The sequence below is a fragment of the Panicum hallii genome, chromosome 1 (genome assembly GCF_002211085.1).
Source record: "Panicum hallii strain FIL2 chromosome 1, PHallii_v3.1, whole genome shotgun sequence".
In the NCBI taxonomy this organism is placed as follows: Eukaryota; Viridiplantae; Streptophyta; class Magnoliopsida; order Poales; family Poaceae; genus Panicum; species Panicum hallii.
Window position 1 is genome coordinate 25526063 of NC_038042.1, and position 15364 is coordinate 25541426.

The window sequence follows — 15364 nt, forward strand, 5'->3', positions numbered from 1 at the left end:
ATCATTTGGAGGTAGATTGAACCGATTGAAGTTGTTCGAGGGAGTAAAATGAGCTTAAATTTTGCTCAGGAGTTAAGCGGACAAAGTAGATCGGTGGAGGAAGTGAAATGAACTTTTATTGCTTGATCTCTTAATGATTTTTCACTGTCTATATTTTGAATACTTTGCTCTCTGACAAATTGGTGAATTTAACTATGTACACATCATAGCACGGAATTCAGTGATTTGAAATTAAAGGGTAAAACGATACATAGTATGCTCCAGGAAAATATATTTATGTCAACTCGATGAAACAACAAAATTTACTGTGTGCATATATGTAGTTATTTCAAAACGATTATTTACATAATTCATGCTGGAAAAACTCTTTACAATCAGTATCCATTCAAACTGAGTGCATTCAATTTTTTTTTCTAATTCGAAAGGTTATACTAATAATAGGTCATCTCCACGACTTAAAACTATACTGCAGCTACCGCCTGGATCTAGTGACATCTCTTTTCCCCCTTGACGTCGATGAACCTGATTCTCTCTCTTGCTTGAAGGCCTTCTTCAGGAACAATGCCATCGCAAGCTGAGCCCCAAGGTTGGATCGGCCTCGAGATAGGCAAACAATGCTTCCAACCAGCAGAAGTCCACTTGCAATCATTTGCCGAGAAGACTTCTTGCCTGGTAGCTTGCGTGATGTCCTGGCAGTCTGGGTTGAAGGAACAGCCGTTCCTGCTGTAGTCTGGGAAGCTGGAAGACTTGCATCCATGGCAGTCTCTAAGTCTTGGGGAAACTGATAAGCAAAGAAGCTTAGCTTTGTCAGAGCATGAACAATTCCAGTCATGGAAAATAAGAGTAGTCTACTCAAATTATGTGGTTGCTTAATTCAAACATTTTTCAAAATAAAATATGCTTCATTGTTTTACCTAGGCTTTCAAGCATTAGGCAATACCAAAAAAATATTCAAATCTCAAAAAACATTAGCATTTCCTGCACTAATACTTATTGTTTGGTCGCAGACATGCTCCAGACACAAAAACTACATTCCCTAACAGGCTTCATTAGAAGGCTAACACGAGTGGCCTTCGTTGCATCATAAGAAAACATAGAAAACTACAAATTTTGATATACTGAAAAGCTAAACTGAAAACTAGTGTGAGGGCTCACCTTCTTAATAAGCTTTTGCATGGTCAGGATTGATACCGACGGACTGAGATGCTGAGGATACTGACGTAGAGCATTGTTCATTTTACATATGTAGCTCCAGATGCCCTTGGAAAAGGCTAGCTTTGCCATCTCTATGTTCATTCCATTATCCTCATGATGCAGCACTGTGATTTGACATGCATCCCTGCCAGGGACTGTAATATAAATAGAAAAGAATGTCAACATATATGTCCCAAAGATTTAATCCTTCATACTCTGTTATGATTACATTTCATCCAATAAATTAAAGCAAAACTGGAGTGCCCTTCCATTTGGTTCCAAGTTTCAATGTTCAACGAAGTGGCACAAGATATAGGCAATACATCACGGTCACATAAAAAAGTAACTGAAATGGATTGGGAACAGTGTACTCTAACAACAACAAAAAAAAAAGAATGTCTCATCAAGTTTGACTGCAATACCTAAGTCTTTCTTCAACACAATTTTCTTCTAAATTTCGGCTAGGATAGAACCTGCTCAGTACAAAACTTAATTTCAGTGAAGGCCACCGTGACTTGCACCTACTAAAGGCTTGTGCGAGAAAGCATATTAACTGCACTTAATCTCGAAGTTAATTAAAAAGAACTGGGGAACAGAAGAGACTAGTATTTTGATTCATAACACAAACCATGTGATGGCAAGCAACTAGTACATGATGAGTCTGCATGGAATTTTCAGTCTTTCCTTAAAAGGATTCATCTCCCAGGATGAAACAAAAACAGGATCAGTTAAATAAAGATGCTTACAGAAAGTCAAACATCACTTACTTTTCCTAATACACCATCCTGATCTTAGAAGACGCACTCTAACGAACTTTTTCTGTCGTGCCGCAAGAGGATGTTCACATTCCTGTCAGGATTAACAATTTACACATGGCAGATCAGGGAACATTTTCAAGAAAAGACGCCAAGTTAGTAGAGAGTGCAAAGAAATCCAGCTGTCAGCAATGCAGGGGTGGAGCCAGAGCCCGTGCCGGGCATGCTGCAGCTCGGGCCTAGCCCAGCTCGTTCCATGTACTCCCTCCATTCCCTTTTGACAGATTTATTTCACCTTGCCACAGTGATTAAGGACAAGGACCTTGCTATCATCTAATTAATCACGACTCCTCGGTCTTGATGTCATCATATGCATGCACCAATCTTTTTTTGGAGGAGTTACTCTCACAGGAACCAAAACGGCTGTCATGGCATTCCCAAGATGGCAACTCAAATAGGACTACTAAAAGAGAAAATTTTAATTTTTGAAATAGGTCTATCAAAAGAGAATGGAGGGAGTAGATTTGTAGTATTTAGGTCTAAAAACAATAGCTTTTAGCTCAATTTTAATTAGCCCAGTACTTTATCCACTGGTCAGCCCCAGGTGGAAGGCATTTCTGGCTCCGCCCCTGCAGCAATGCCATGTACAACACATATCGGGTCACTCAGACATGAACGAAGCACGCCAGACTGCCAGCTTAGCTCATTTCTAGTGATGTCATGTTCCTAATGAAGGAAAAAAGCTTGATCAAGAAAAAAGTGGACGTGCATTGGTTGAAACATTTTTAGCATAGGATGTAAATCAGCTGACACTGGAATTCCAGATAAGCTATGGACGTTCTAGATTGCATTACAATACAACAGTTATGGCTTCATCAATTTCATTCTATATCAGCTCAAACACTAATGCATCTGAAGTTAAATGTAGGAAGTACGGGTGGAGGCTAAGCGACTAACCTTGATAAAACAATAGAAAGATTTGTCATTTGCTTCCCAGACTCGCCATGCCAATATGTACTCTCTTGGTGTCAGAAGTGGAAACTTCTTAATCGTTCTCCCTACCTCCACCCCACTGTTCTCATCATACTGCAGCTGCTCATGCTTTGTGACAGTGTTATCCCACTCCATTCTGTATTCATTATCCATGTAGAAGTCCCTCAACTGCTCTGTTGAGCACCTCTCATATGTTGTAATACTTAGATATTTAGGAGGACCAGCCTGCAAGAACAAAAGTATCATCAGAAATGAAACACATTACGCATGGCTGCATGAACTATTTTGTCACTGAAATTTATAGTGGTAAAATGATAGAAACAAGGCGAATAGAAATATTGTAAGAGCACAACAACATCAATCATTTAATCATAGAATCCAGAAACAAACTGAGACTCCACGCAAATTGAAGCAGACTACATATGATTCGTGATTACATATGAAACATTTTGAACTCTCAGTAGTTACAAAGAATAAACATCCTAAGGGGCAATTTTCACGCCTCAATTCACAAGCGAAAACAATTCCATCCCAGTGTATGAGTTGCCACAGCAAGGCGAGAGGGAGATGCACTAGCAATACCGTGGGCTTGTCGCACCAGGCTCTGTAGGAGACGACGTCGTTCCCCTTGGAGATCACATGCTCCCAGCCCTCCGTCTCCGGCTCGCGCGCGCCCACGCCGAGGCTTCCCACCAGCTGCCTCAGATCGTCCTCCGTCACGAGCCCCTCCAGCCTACCATCACCCAGGGGTAAACAGGACACAATCAGCCCAGCCAGCCCCCACCACCGATGACCGATCAGAGCAGACTTCACACGCATCCTTCGATCAGAAAAAGGGACCGCGCAGAGTACGGGGGACCAACCCGGAGGCGGAGGCGGGCGCGGGCGCCGCGGCGGCGGCCTCGGTGCGGGCGATTCGATCGACTCCGCCGCGGCGGCGGAGGCGGCGGCGGATGAGGAGGACGGCAAGGTGGGACATGATGATGACGAGGAGCGCGGCGGCCGTGGCCCACCCGCCCCCGCGGGCGGCGGCGACGGGCCGCCAGAGGTCGGCGCCTCCGAGCAGCGGCGGCGGCGGCGCCATGTCGCCTCTCGCTGCCACCGTCGACCCGGTCCGCGTCTCGCTGCGCAGCGCTCGCTTCGCTGCTCCCTCCCCTCCCTCTACACGGGCCGCCACCCGGGTTCGTTGGGGCCTTGTTGCTTTGTGCCTTCCGTGATGGGGGAGGAGAAACCCAGAAAAAGGTGGGGGAGGAGCTGAGGGAGAGATCGGCGAAAATTAGGAAAAGAAATGGAGAGGTGGGGGTGGGGGCACCCGCGCGCGCCGTGCTGGCAGCCTGGCCTGTTGGGGGATAATGTTCCCAATTTTTCGAGGGGCAGTGATGGGTTTATTTTTCTAGGGTTCCGTGTGATGGGCCAGATTCAATTTGGCGCGAGTTCAAACTAGGAGTGGACGTCGCCAAATTCTGTTGTGATGGAGGAACGGTTGTCGATTCTGTTCATTTCCGAAACGTCTGTTTCACACAGGTTCAGACTTGCAATGGACGCATGGATGCTCAATCCTTCGCCCAAGAAACCTGTGATAGATGAATCTACAGAAAGGAACAAAAGGAAAGAAAACGACAGTGTGTCACTTGTTTGTGAGGCGACTGTTGTTTTGCTCACTTCGAAATGATTTTGTATAATTAAGAAGAATTAAAATAAACCGAAAAATACTTGTCATAACAAACGAGGGACGGAGGGAATAAAAAAATATTGAATTGACTTGTCATAACAAATTGAATTTACTTGCCATAACAAATGCTATGTGCAAACACCTGTGTGAAATTGCAGACAATAAAAAATAACTCTGAAAAAGAGAAGAATACAAAGGTTACTATTGGAAGCGAGCATGCCATTTTTTCCTCTTCCAACACTTTCAGCATTGTTTATCCACAGAAGGAATCCACATTTTGCATTCTAGTGTAATGGCCCATATTACTTTTGGTGAGTGAAAGTGAGTCAAACATGTAAGTGGACATGAAGAATTTTTGTTGTGGTGGAGAGGGGACTGAATGTTTACTTTCAGAGCGTTCCTTTTCACAAATGTCCACACCTCCAATGGACTTGTTTGATCTCAACATCCTTGTGGGGTAATAAACACTACACTGAGATTGCACATTTATCACTGAAACTTTTGCTCACTGAAATTGTAAAGAGTGAAAACAGATGATAAATGATAAGGAAAACAGAAAAAGTATAGTGACAAAAAAGGTTACTGTGTGATGCAACCTGTATTTTTGCTCTTCCAAAATATTTCTTCTTGAAATTACAATAGAACCAAAATTTTAACAACAATTGATATTTTTATGAATACGTGGAGATGAGGCAAAATACATGTGGTAATTTTTAGAAAAAGTAATTAGTCTGGTCTGAGTAATTCAATGATGTAGAATAGAGCTGAAAATTAGACGTCAACTACAGTTCAAAACGGTAAAATAGATTTTTCCCTTTAGGAAAGTCATAATGTTACCACTGAGACATGAGTAGTTGCTGACTTTAGTTCTTTATCCGTTTCTACCTTCCAAAACACTAGGTGTAACCATGGAGGTTCCTGATACTATACTGCCTAGTGTTAATAGTGCAAGTTCTCAGCCACTGTCTGATCTAAACACCAACAATAGTCTGGAGTCCACTTCAGGTTTCTGCACACAGTAGAGTTTTCTCACTCCACTCAAACGAGACGCACTTTATTTTAAATAGTCCGGCATTGGAAAACATAATGCTTTCGCTGGACATCAGAAATTCATAATGTTCTCGCTGAGAATCAATATCCCATCGCCAAACAGGTCAACTTTTACAAATTGTTCGCGTAAGAATATAATTATTTTCAATTCTTACTGGACTTCACAAGCAAGAAAGTTTTTGCTATCTAGCACCACAGGAATGCTTAATGCTGACATGGATTGAGAGAACTGAAAATCAGTGCAGTTAATCACTGGAGAAACAAAATTACGTGACAATAAACCTTGTGTCCCTAATTATGCCCAATGACAAGAAAGATCACCTTGCTATTATTGTACAACAATATGAAATCATCAGAGCGCCATGTGAGTCAATCAGTCAATCCATTTTGTTTGAACAGATAAGGGGGGTTACTGCCTATCTTCACTTGTCAGTCAACTGGAAATCCAAGAAATTTGTTGATCACGGTGACAACTGGTTCGGCATCCCCTGGCACATAAGGAACGAGTGTCCCTAGGTCCATTGCTTGGATGGTCTCTCCCAGTGTTTGTGGGTGTGCACAGAAGAGGTGCTTCCTTTCAGCCAATTCTTCTGCAAGCTCACTCTGGTGATTGTCCATCAAATCTTCATTTACAACAACGATTAGAGGTTTGCCAAGTCGTAGCGTCTCGAATATGCTTCCTGAACCTGCCAGAGTCAAATCTTGAGAGATCAAACAATAAATAACTTACAAACAAGATATTCCAACATGCAAAATCAGTCAGTAAATCATAAGATTTGGCTTGTGAGAACCTTCTTGCTCAAGAAATTCAATGATGCACAACCACTCACGTTGCAGGAGGGCAGCTATGCTGATCCCTTTTAGCATGGAACACTTAAAACTGATAATACCAGGAACTTATTGTACATTGCTGCAGAGTACTTGTGCAAATTATTCAACGACATGCAAATGAAAAAAAAATCTATAATAACAAAGATGAGTGCATTACGCGATGGTAAAAAGTGAAGACAAATTATAGTTGCACCTAACAAAGGTGCTTTCATGGTTTCTTGTATGGAATTAAGTTACTTTACAAAGCGACCTTTTTATATAAGAAAATTCTAGTAAGAAAGCACTCTCCTTATAAGCTTAATATGAGACCCTATCTTCCCCTGCTTGGATGGAAATTGGATGGGAATGACTTGACTCCCCTACCTCTCTACCTTTTCTCCAACCAGCTAGCTGCGCGAGCGGCAGTGGGCAGTGAGCAAGGTCGGAAGGGGCTCCATGCTGGAGAGATTCAGAAGGCCAGGGCGGCAATGGGTTTTTACAAGCGAGCTGACAAAGTGCTGCTGGTCGCAGGAGGTGGCCGGGGCTGTGTGGCAAGCAGTGCCAGTGCCAGGAGGATAAGAAGCCACGAGGGAGGTGGGGCTTTGGGTGGTGGTCGACGGGGATCAGAGGAATGAAAAATATGATGACCATGGCAGTAAGATGCTACTCTAGTTGTACCTGGACAGGCTCTCACAATTAGCTTAATAAGAGAGCGCAATCCATGTAGTCTCCTCCTTTTAGAAATGCTAACTTGCTAAGGCCTCTACGGTAACCCAGTAATCCTTCATGATCATAGGGTCATGATTCTTAACACTAGTGGTTGTAGTCCTTAATTGTTTACTGATTTTCTTCCATCTATAAAGGATAGAAGGTTCCCAAATCTCAATCACTTCATCAGACAATAGGAAATGGAACATGGTGAAAAGAGATCAGGTCCAAAAACGACTGGTACATAATATTGGAAGATTTATAGTAGTTCATTATTCTAAAATACAAATTGAGGAAGTGAAGAAACATGTTGTTTACTTTTATATATTTTTAGGTCTACAGCTGAAAAATATTGGAAAATTTAACATCTCAAGTTGGCAGTTTCAAGCTTAACCTAAAAATGGTATAACATGCCATGGAAAAATATTCCATTATCTTTGCATTTTTCACCATAAGGAAACACTATATTACCTGCATGGCTGATAACTAGGGAAGCTGTTCTCATATTGTCAGCAATGCTTGGTGAAAACATGAAATGATCAACTTGAAGGGTTGCATCTCCTGACACCTGTATTCCGGAACAGATAAATAGTTTAATTGTGTTTTATAGCTAGAAGCCAATTCATGAAATACCCCAATCAAAATGTTGACTACAATTTTCTTTTGGGGGAAACATAATTAAAAAAATGCATGCTGTGCTAAAATGAATCACAAAAGGAAAAGCAAAAATTAGGTCAAAGCAAGCAACCGCTGAATCAAGTTGGATGCATGACGAAGAAACAACATCATGAACAACACAGTGGAACAACTATAGGTTTGTTTTCTCAAACATAAAGTTAGAATTTCCGCTTAGATAACATCAGTTCACACAGCCACACTGTTTTCTTAAAAGACATTTGATTTAGAAACAATCTGTCATAAAACATCAGAATCATTATTTGCATCAAACACTTCGCATGAGATCAATTTGCACAAAATTAAGTTCATCCCGTAACTTGTGGGGTGTTTCCAGTTCGCTTTTTCACTTAGTGTAACTTAATAAATCATCAGTTATGTAATATTCATCACGAATGAAGATTCCTAAAAGAGTAGAATCGTCATGCATGCACACTAGAGAGGAACTATATTTTGAAAATTTACTACAGAAGTATAAGCCAACCAACCTTAGCTGGAACATATGTCCCTCGGCCCATTTGAATAAGAAGATCGGTATAGCCTTTTTGCAACAAAGCCTTTTTCACTTCTGGAGAATCTACCGCCATGACAAGAGAATCAAAACATGTGGTCCCCACAGTGACAAACACTGTTCGTCGCTCTCTATCTGCCATCTATCCCAAAACAAGCAGTAAGCTGTGTGTGAGTATTTTTTTTTTATGCGGGAAAACGCCTAAAGAAAATGGAAATTAGGTAATGGTGCAATGTTAGTTACACTATAGAAAGAAGATAAAAGTGATATAAGAACAAACCAAGCTGTTTGTTCCAACTACTAGTGTTTTCTGGTAGTTAGGGCCATGGTAGCAAATCTTAATGCAGCAAACCAGCCAAAGCCAGTTCCTCAGTGAGGTTCAAAACATATGTGAGCTGGCCTATTTCAATTTTGAATCAGAGATTTAAATAAGCCTCATAACCATAAGAACTACATAAACTCCCACATGAATAGTTGTTAGGCACCAGTTTGGGATACCGAGGGGTGGACTCCAACATCCTGCAAGTTTCCTTCTCCTCTTCATTTTTTTGAAGAAACAACAATGCTCCAGTTTTATCCAAGATTGTCCAAGTTTGGGGGATTTAAATGGATTGTTTTGCACCAGATTTGCTTCCATGGAAGACATCTATCAATGACTGCAAACATACCATAGCTAAGTACAAAATTCAAGCAAATATGCCCATTTGATAAAACTAGTTAGCAGGTACATCTGTCTTTGCTCGGGTATGTGAAAACTGCGTAGCAGATTTTGTAGATGGCAGTCCTGCTAACAGAACCTACTAATCCCTAATCATTTTGATATATAAACTAGTAATTCCTGTAAACTAGCGCAGCATGGATGCCATCAGGACTTGCAGTGACCTGAGATCTTGTGCGCGGCAGGGGCGGACCCAGCATAGGACATGGGTGTACACATGTACACCCGATAATTCTTGCAAACGAAATTGAAGTTAGTAGGTAGTATATTGTAACTGGATTCACATCCGAATACAAATAGTTTGGTTAGGGTTTGGGGTGCTCCGTCTCGCACAGCAGCAGGAAAGAGAAGGGGCGGGCATGCCTGGAGGATGCGCTCGTCGCTGGCAAAGGGCTGGGCGAAGACAGGACAAATGGCGCCGCCGCTCGCCGAGTCGTCGCCGCCAGGGAAGGAAGAGCAAGGGAGGAGAGAATCCGAGAGAAGGGAAAGGTTTAAGAAACGGAGGAGATGAACCTGAGGCCCTGAGCGGCTGAGCCCTTGAGCGGGAGGGCTATCAATGAGCCACCCTCGAGCGAGCTGGCCACGGGCCCTACTAAGGGAAAAAAATTTACTACAGCCCGGATGTAAAACACATCCGCCGCTGCAGTCCAGAGAAACACGACGTGCGGACCCACGTAATAGGCATCGGCTCCCAGCTCATAGGCTCACCCATGGCTTCCTATCGATAGGCTCGAGTGCTCCTGGCCCCGGCTCGATTTCATCTTTGTGCAGAGCGCCTCGCACCTTCTGTTAGGTAGCGCCGCATCTCCTGCCTTCAGCCCGCCGGCGGCGCCTATCCTTTCCCATGGCTGCCCGCATCATGTCTCCCCGATTAGCTTGCCGGAGCGGCCTCTTCCCCGAACCCGTTGACTTGGGGATCTTCTCAGGCCATCCCCTTGAAGCAACATTGCTGCTACTCTAGGATTTTATCAGGCCGTTCCCAGTTCGTCCAGGATGTGACTCTGAGATTGCTGCTCTGGAAGGAGAAGGTCAAGGTCTCTTGGACCATTGTTGTTTTGCAGGCATCATGAATCCATTTAGTTTTGTGATTTTTCTGATTATTTGACAGTGCCCTTACAATTAGTTTGAACACGATGTTTTGCTTGGGTTGTCTAGATAATTTTTTTAGTTGTCATTAGCAGATCGTGGAATTGTTGAAACTAATGTCATGATTCTCTCATTGTTTCAGACACAAGTACTGAAACCGCTGGAGATAGAACCACTTAGTGTTGTGTTTTTCTTGAACCTGATGCATTTTCAGTATTTATTCAGCGATTCTTGAAGACAAGGCGTGTGGAAAGCCCAATTGGTTGCACTAGCGGCAAATATCCTCTGTCATTGTAGTATAGATGCCTCTCCAATTATCCTTAGCAATCAGTTTATGATGTAAATGCAGAGAGATTTTGTGTATTGGGAGGATTGAAATATTGATAGGTGATATGTGATGTATTAAACAGTGATATCATTCTAAAATAAATATGAATTTTTGACATTTATCCAGGATGTTCCTCAATATCATTGCAACACAAGTACGTGTTATATTGTATTTTTCAAACTATCTGAACTACAACTCAATCAGAAATAATGCAAGAATGCAACAGCAGTCCAAATCTAGCAGCTTACAATGGTTGCTTTCTACTACAAATAACTAAACTGCACTATCCATCAAATCTAGTATCATTTGCTAGTTCGCTAAAATGTAATTGCCGTGCAGCTGAAGCCTCTTGATCAAGACCAAACAATAGACTTGTATATCCTCCGTCCATGAAATTAGGCACATTTGTGGAAATGCTTGGGTCCACTAAATTAACAACATAATTATCTCTTGTGTTCATCATTTCTTCTCCTACAATATAGCCAATATATTGCAACTATTAAAAAATAAGATAAGATGATAATAGTAAATGAACCAAACGTTGTGTAATGGATATAATGAGTACCTTTCTTCTGAGAACCTTTATTTTTTTTCTTGACTTCTTTTCAACTACATTCTTTGCTCGTTTACTTTTTGCGCCTTTCACTACTTGTGGAACTCTAAATGATATTGCGCTATTTACTCTATCCAAACAGCAGTCATTTGAATCAACAGGAGGATCATTTTCTGGCATCTTGCTTAAAGAATCATCTGCTTCCAGTTCCAACTTTTGTAATGCTTTCTCTAAATCATCAAGAAGTGGTTTTGACACTGAACACTTTAATGCAAGGGATGTTGCCATTCGAGATAGACGTGCGGCATGTGCTTTCATATTTTCTTTCTCAGTTGGTTCTTTATGAACATATAAATCTCTTTTTGCATATTTTGCCCATCTATTCAATATATATTGCGATGGTAAAATGAAAACATCATTCATATTGAATACTTTGAAGGCATGCTTGCACAATATACCTATAAGAAATGGAAGCCAAAGATCAACAATTTGTACTAAAACAAAAAAATGTAATTTCAAATGTGTATGCATACCTGTGGATTCAAACTTTCTACTTGAACATGTAAGGGTCTTATTAGCAGTGTTAAAACAAACTGTTGCACCATAATTTGAATGCATATGCATAACCACGAATGTTGATATTGGCCCCTCAGTATGTAACAACTTACAGGAAAATGAAAATTGACCCTTGAATTCTTCCTCAAACTCTGAATACATCCTCCTTGTATACGACTCAGCAGCGGTCTTCAACAAAGAAAAATTTGGGATGTAATTAACCGGATCTTTTGTACGTGATTTAAAATGTTCATACAACTCATTTTCACGAAGAGAAGCAGATACCTTCTCACATTCTACAATGAGTTTAGAGAGACCGAGTTTTCTATGAAATCTTTTTTTGAAGATATTGTTCATACCTTCACTCCTCTGAGTTGTTGTCATGTCAGCTATAAAAGAATCACGATAAACAACAGCCCACTTTTCCCTCAAATAATATAGATTTAGCATCCACGAGTTGTCCTCAAGCTTATAATCACTCAACAATTTATTCCACTTCTTTTGGAAACACTCCTCTATCTATCTTCATGGACACAACTTTTGAAAGCAGGTAGGAACTCTTTAGGGTGCTCATGAATCACATGACTGAGATGTTTTGCAGCATTAAGATAAATGTGCCACAAGCAAAGACGATGACTTGTATTTGGTAATACAAAAGCAATTGCTGCTGCCATAGCTGCATCTTGATCTGTGAAAATTGTGCTTGGATGTTTGCTTGACATTGCTATCAAAAAGGTTTGAAAGAGCCAAACAAATGAGAGAATTGTTTCATTCAGTAACAGTGCAACTCCAAAAATTATTGTCTTTTTGTGGTGGTTGGTTCCAAGAAGTGGAGCAAAAGGCATTTCAAACTTATTTGTCTGAAACGTGGTATCGAATGACACAGCATCACTAAAGCATTTGTAATGCATTATAGATTGACCATCAGCCCCAAAAAAATTAGTTATCCGACCATTTTCCTTATCTATTTCAATGGCATAAAAAAATCCTGGATCCTCTGCCTGCTTTTTCTTCAAGTATTCCAAAAGTGTTTACGCATCATTGTGTTCTAAATATTTCTTCCGCTCACGACCGATCTCATTATCACAATCCACCTTTAAGAATGGAACACCAGTGGGACCATAAAATTGCTTCATGAATTCAAACACCTGCGCTGGCTTCATCCTGGCTTCCCGTATTTGACTGATAAGTTGTCTATCTGCTTCTATAACTTGTCGTTGGGACCTTAGCATGCGCTTCTTGTTTGGACTAGCTAGAATATGGTTGTGTTCAAGTTCAACCTTTTGAACTGTCCACATCCCCTCTCTACTAACACTAAACTAAATGCGAGCATTGCAACCTATCCTTGTTGTGGCTTGTGATGAATCAGTTTCTCCGTGTCCTTGTTTGCTGCAAACAATCTGCTTGGAATATACAGTTTTATCGGCTCGATGCTTTGTATCATGCTTTCTTATACTAAACCCAACCTGACCGGCATATGTGTTATACATGTCATAGGCATTCTTTTCGGAGTCAAAACACATCCCAACTACAGGAACAATCACAGATGGTCCAACATCATCTACCACCTATTGTAAAATACGTTCAGAATAGAAGTCACAAGGTCACAATACAAAAAGAATTAATATGCATAATTCAATTACCTCCATAGCTTCAGGAATTGAATTGTCATTGCCTTGAGTGTTTGCACCAATTGTGTGTACTGTCTGCTCTTCCTGAACGACAAGCATTATTTTTTTTGCACACATCATGAATGATCAAACTACATGTGAGTATCAAATGCGATATCAAAGAAATAATTTATTCTACCTGCGTGATCTGCTGTTCCTCGCCTCCATGATCCCCAAAAATAGTAGAGTCCCCATCAAGAAAAGGGGGCACAAGCTTATTTGCCATGTCTTCATGTCCATCCATGTCTTTGTACCCTTTCCCTGGTGAGTAGCGAGTAGCGGCGTCAGAGGTATGATCTGATCATCATGAGAGGAGGATGGTAACAAAGGCTCACCAGAAAAGAGTACGATAGTCTACGGCGGCGGCGGCGGTTCGTACCTACAATCTGATCGCCGTGAGAGGAGGATGAGGAGGACGGTAACAAAGGCTCAGTACGGCCCCATCGTCCGCGGCGGCGGCGGCAGCAGTTCGTACCTTTTTTTCTCTTCCGTGACTTCCGATCAGTTTTGTGTCTTTCCTTCCTTTACATGTGCCCGCCTGCAGGAATAGATTCAGCCGAATGGCTCGGCTCTGATTGGTAATCAAACCGCTGAAAGGAATTGAGCCTATACCTGATTCATGGGTCCGCATGTCGTGTTTCTCTGGAGCTGCAGCGGATGTGTTTTACATCCGGGCTGTAGTAAATTTTTTTCCCTGCTAAGTGCTAATCGGCGAGCGCTCGCCAGGAGGGTCACGCGCGCTCGATTTCGGACAGCATAGATTATCCGAAAGTTTCTTTCTCCATAATTTACTATTTTTAGAAAGTTATAAGTATAATTTCTTCATTCAAGGTAATGACTGCTGTAACTATTACTATTACAACTTTTCAGCACATCTTTTACTATTACAATTTTATGCATAACTTTTCCAATCTACTTCTTATAGGATAATTTGTTTTAACACAACTTTCATGACACATACAAATTTTATGCATAACTTTTTTTCAATTTGCTTACTAATGGATAATTTTAAGCATAACGTCCATAAAAATATTGTTCGGAAAACTTTTCACACAACTTTAATGAATAAGTTTACTATAAAGCTTGTAAAAGGTATACAACTTCTCGAGATAACTTTTTTCATAATTTCTACGAAATATTTATGAACATAACATCTCGGTAAATAACATAAAGAAGGTAAAAGAGACTAAAAAAACAAAAGAAAAGAAAATACGGAAAAGGCTTATAGAAAGAAAATGATTGATGCGGGAGCACATCACATGGATATGCGTTGATAACCGTATATTAGTCGATGAGAGTTCGAATACACATAGGAGTACGTGGTTGAGATCCTTACGTGTGCAATTGATATATAGGTATACGGACTCTAATCAGCCAGTGTAGGCTCTTATCTCCACAACAAACATGCCTACGAAGCGAACTATAGCGCACAGGCGGAATTGGATTCGCGGCCTGGCACCTAAAGCTGGGGGATCCCGAGCTGATCCGAGCGCGAGATGTTTAACTTTTATGGATATCACGACACAATGACTTTAAGAAACAGTATTGATGATAGATAAGGAGACATAGGCTAGTCTCAGTAAAAATTTTATGAGCGTTAAATATTATGCCACATTAGCAAATTTGCTGGCATGGCAGGATCATTATAAGGAGATAGAAGAGAGAGTTTTCTTGGATATGAGAGATGTTTCATCCCTATAACACTCATCCGATTCAGTTATCAAGTTTATAGTCTTTGTAATACTCCCTCCATTTTTATTCACATGTCGTATTAAGTTTGTACTAAGTTAAATTTAGATAACTTTGACCAAGTCTATAAAAAAATATAGCAATAATTATACTACCCAACATATGCACTGTCAACATATATTTTATTATGGACTCAATAAAACAAATTTGGTGGTGTAAATGTTATTATTTTTTTCTATAAATTTGGTCAAAGTTAGTCAAGTTTGACTTAGAACATGTAAATAAAAACAAAGAGAGTAGTACAATAAAAATATGTATCGAGATCGGCCTAAAAGACGCATTTAATTTTGGTAAATAAATGGAAAGAGAAGTATATCTGGACATTTTGTTTTATTCT

General features: G+C 40.8%; 2 protein-coding genes and 1 long non-coding RNA gene across 6 annotated transcripts; 1 reads left to right on the top strand and 2 right to left on the bottom strand.

Annotated features, from left to right (window-relative positions):
• Positions 1 to 288: 288 nt before the first annotated feature.
• LOC112886937 lies at positions 289 to 4194 on the bottom strand. Its single transcript, XM_025952981.1, has 6 exons — positions 3806 to 4194; positions 3525 to 3675; positions 2907 to 3167; positions 1962 to 2043; positions 1156 to 1349; positions 289 to 781 (listed from the first exon to the last, which is right to left on the bottom strand). Exons 1-6 carry the CDS (start codon positions 4024 to 4026, stop codon positions 473 to 475), a joined length of 1218 nt encoding a protein of 405 aa, XP_025808766.1. The 5' UTR covers positions 4027 to 4194; the 3' UTR covers positions 289 to 472.
• Positions 4195 to 5723: 1529 nt separating this feature from the next.
• LOC112886946 (UDP-N-acetylglucosamine transferase subunit ALG13 homolog) lies at positions 5724 to 9612 on the bottom strand. Of its 4 annotated transcripts, none has more exons than XM_025953001.1 (4): positions 9450 to 9612; positions 8346 to 8510; positions 7654 to 7750; positions 5724 to 6350 (listed from the first exon to the last, which is right to left on the bottom strand). In XM_025953001.1, the coding sequence occupies exons 2-4, from the start codon at positions 8508 to 8510 to the stop codon at positions 6094 to 6096; spliced, it is 519 nt and encodes a 172-aa protein (XP_025808786.1). In that variant the 5' UTR covers positions 9450 to 9612; the 3' UTR covers positions 5724 to 6093. The 4 variants fall into 4 exon arrangements, with proteins under 4 accessions (XP_025808786.1, XP_025808800.1, XP_025808778.1 ...); XM_025953015.1 differs by having other exon boundaries at positions 8346 to 8503; positions 9450 to 9606; XM_025952993.1 differs by lacking the exon at positions 9450 to 9612 and adding an exon at positions 8854 to 9433.
• A 208-nt stretch (positions 9613 to 9820) lies between these two features.
• On the top strand, positions 9821 to 10621 carry LOC112886971. The gene is made up of 2 exons (XR_003227467.1): positions 9821 to 10114; positions 10315 to 10621. It is a non-coding gene; the product is annotated as an uncharacterized LOC112886971 (long non-coding RNA).
• Positions 10622 to 15364: the final 4743 nt, after the last annotated feature.